This window comes from Macrobrachium nipponense, chromosome 10, assembly GCF_015104395.2.
Source record: "Macrobrachium nipponense isolate FS-2020 chromosome 10, ASM1510439v2, whole genome shotgun sequence".
Taxonomy (NCBI): Eukaryota; Metazoa; Arthropoda; class Malacostraca; order Decapoda; family Palaemonidae; genus Macrobrachium; species Macrobrachium nipponense.
Window position 1 is genome coordinate 84144186 of NC_087204.1, and position 3482 is coordinate 84147667.

Genomic DNA, 3482 nt, shown 5'->3' on the forward strand with positions numbered 1-3482 from the left:
TGGTGATAAAAAAATGACAAAATGTGTCAAAATTTGCTTTCAAGTAAGTGAAATTGGGCATTGAAAGGCCTTCTTAGTTTTTTTTCCAACTGTTTTCCATTGTAAAAAAAAGGTAGAAACTTTATTTTTACACTGATACGACCCTCTCTATGACAGACGACGAAAAAGTGAATTTTGGATTAAAAAAGAATTTTTTATAAAGTTTCATTTTGACTTGAATTCAACCAATTTGACTTTGTTATGAATAATAATCCTTTTCTAAATATTAAAAAGGCCGAGTTAACTCTTTTTCATAAACTTGTAAAAATTTTTGAAAAAATATTTTTGAACTATTTTGTCATTTTTTTATCATTAGTTGAAATTTGATTTATTAATTGAATGTTATATTCCCAACTAGAATTTTGTCCATACTATCAAATAAAAATATGATATTGCCTCTATCATTGTTATTGGAGCAATGACGGATGAGGAAAAATTGGATTTTTTATTAAAAAAAAGAATTTTTTATAAAGTTTCATTTTGACTTGAATTCAACCAATTTGACTTTGTTATGAATAATAATCCTTTTCTAAATATTAAAAAGGCCGAGTTAACTCTTTTTCATAAACTTGTAAAAATTTTTGAAAAAATATTTTTGAACTATTTTGTCATTTTTTTATCATTAGTTGAAATTTGATTTATTAATTGAATGTTATATTCCCAACTAGAATTTTGTCCATACTATCAAATAAAAATATGATATTGCCTCTATCATTGTTATTGGAGCAATGACGGATGAGGAAAATTGGATTTTTTATTAAAAAAAAGAATTTTGAATAAAGTTTTTATTTTGACTTGAATTCAACTAGTTTGACTTTGATATGAATAATAATCCTTTTCTAAATATTAAAAAGGCCGATTTAACTCTTTTTCATAAACTTGTAAAAATTTTCGAAAAAACTCTTTTGACACATTTTGTTATTTTTTTATCATCAATTTGAATTTGATTTATAAATTGAATTTTATATTCCCAACTAGCATTTTGTCCATACAATCATTTAAAAATATGAAAATGTCTCTATCATTGTTATTGGAGCAATGACGGATGACGAAAAGGTGGATTTTTATTAAAAAATATTTTCTGACTATTTTGTCATTTTTTTATCGTCAGTTCGAATTTCATTTATAAATTGAATGTTATATTCCCAACTAGCATTTTGTCCATACAATCATTTAAAAATATGAAAATGTCTCTATCGTTATAATTGGAACAATGACGGACGACGAAAAAGTAGATTTGGATTAAAAAAAAAGAATTTTTAATAAAGTTTTATTTAGACTTGAATTCAACTAGTTTGACTTTGATATGAATAATAATCCTTTTCTAAATATTAAAACAAAGCCAATTGACTCTTTTTCATAAAATTGTAAAAATTTTCGAAAAAACCTCTTTGACACATTTTGTCATTTTTTTATCACCAGTTCGAATTTGATTTATAAATTGAATGTTATATTCCCAACTAGCATTTTGTCCATACTATCATTTAAAAATATGATAACGTCTCTATCATTGTTATTGGAGCAATGACGGATGACGAAAGGGGGGATTTTGGACTTAAACTTTTTTTGGACTATTTTGTCATTTTTTATCACCAGTTGGTCTTTGATTTATAAATTGAATTTTATATTCCCAACTAGCATTTTGTTCCTACTATCATATAAAAATATGAAAATGTCTCTATCGTTGTTATTGGAGCAATCTCTCTCTCTCTCTCTCTTCCAGTTAATCAGCATTTCTTGGTATAAAAATAAATACATGTCTATCTTTTTTATAATATATATTTATTTATGATAAGGCAAAAACAAATGTCAAACCTCTTCTGTCTCATTATTATTTTTATAAAAAAAAACTAATGTCTAAAAGTCTCAGGACGTGTTAAAATTGATTTAAAAAAAAAAGGAACAAGAATTTTCTCACGAGCAAGTAGAAAGAGGGAATTATTAGTTTTTCGATCCTTGTAAAGACCTCCTCTGGTGTTTGGGAGAACGTGATTAAACTTTCATTTTATTGAATTAGTTATTAATTTTAATTAAATAATAATAGTATGCATTAACGACTATCGGCAATAATTTGAAAAGATTATTTCTGACGTTTTCTATCAATAAATCTGGAATTTGGATGTCAAAATGAACAATGATATTACCCTTTCTGGAAGGGTTGTCAAGAAAAGGTAGACCATATCCTGAGAGTATCTTCTTCGTCTGAGGTGTGATAATTATATTTTTGACATCGAGTGTGACCCTTTGGCCTTCCAGAGTAGGGACAGACACGCTGGTACCACACAGCTCTCTGATGGGGATTTTGACCGAATAGATCAAATTAGTACCGTCTCTCTTAAATGCCGGGTGAGGCTTTTCCCTAATAACGAAAATGATATCAGCCGGGACCTTGCCAGGCGACTCGTCTCCCATTCTTTCGAATTTGATCTCAAAACCATCCTTTGTACCGGGCATAATGTTAATGCTCAATATTTTCTCTTCTCTCTTGGTGGTATATTTTTCATCATCGCTAAACACACTCCGCGTGATTTTCATCTTTTTGATCACTCCTTGAGCTATTTCTTCGAGAGTCACGTACAGGTCCCGGTAGATTGGAGGATCCTGATGATGATGATGATGATGATGATGATGATGATGCCTTCCCCCCCTGTGATAGTGTTTGTGATTACAGTTGAAACCTCCCATTCGATGCCTACCAATGCCTCTCCACATCATATGAATATCATCATCATCATCATCATCGTCGTCGTCAGAGTTATTAAAGAAGTGATTAAAATTACCGTGGGTGCCGAAGAACTGATGGAAAATGTCGTCCATTGGACCGCTATTAGTAGTAGTGGTAGATGTATATGTAAAGCGAGTTTTTGGGATCGCTCAGCTAGTAGAGGTATATGTAAAGCGAGTTTTTTTTTGGGATGTCGCTAGGTAGAGGTAGATGTGAATCGAGTTTTATTATTACCCTCCTTAGGTACCTCCTCATCCTTCATTTTACCTTTCACATGTTGATCGTAACACTCCCGCTTTTTCACATCGCTCAATATTTCATAAGCTTGCGAGATGGCTTTAAACCTTTCCTCTGCATCCGATGATTTATTTTTATCTGGATGGTATCTAAGTAATTTGCCATTTTTTCGGTAAGCTCTTTTTTTAATATCTTCCATTGAAGCATCTTGGGAGATACCTAGGATCTTGGTAATAGTCCCATGCTTGATGATGACTAAGTTTGGTTGGCTGCGCTAATGCGCATTTTATATTCACAACGCTGAATGAATTATCTGGGAGCTATATACTACAGTAGTCGCAAATCATTTCTCTATCATAAGTCTTTTCAAAAGGATTAATAACTGGCGTATTCTTTATTCAAAAGTCATTTTAAAAAGTTTAAGTAGTCGCAACAAGGATTGGGGAAATAATTTCTCTATTCAAATAGTTTTTTCAAAAGA

General features: G+C 30.6%; 1 protein-coding gene across 1 annotated transcript; it reads right to left on the bottom strand.

Annotated features, from left to right (window-relative positions):
* Nucleotides 1-2052: 2052 nt before the first annotated feature.
* On the bottom strand, nucleotides 2053-2856 carry LOC135224022 (dnaJ protein homolog 1-like). The gene has a single exon (XM_064262943.1). It carries the CDS (start codon nucleotides 2854-2856, stop codon nucleotides 2053-2055), a length of 804 nt encoding a protein of 267 aa, XP_064119013.1.
* Between the last annotated feature and the right edge of the window lie 626 nt (nucleotides 2857-3482).

Coding starts and splice junctions, on each gene's coding strand:
- LOC135224022 (XM_064262943.1), bottom strand. CDS start 2,856: ATGGACGACATTTTCCATCAGTTCTTCGGCACCCACGGTAATTTTAAT.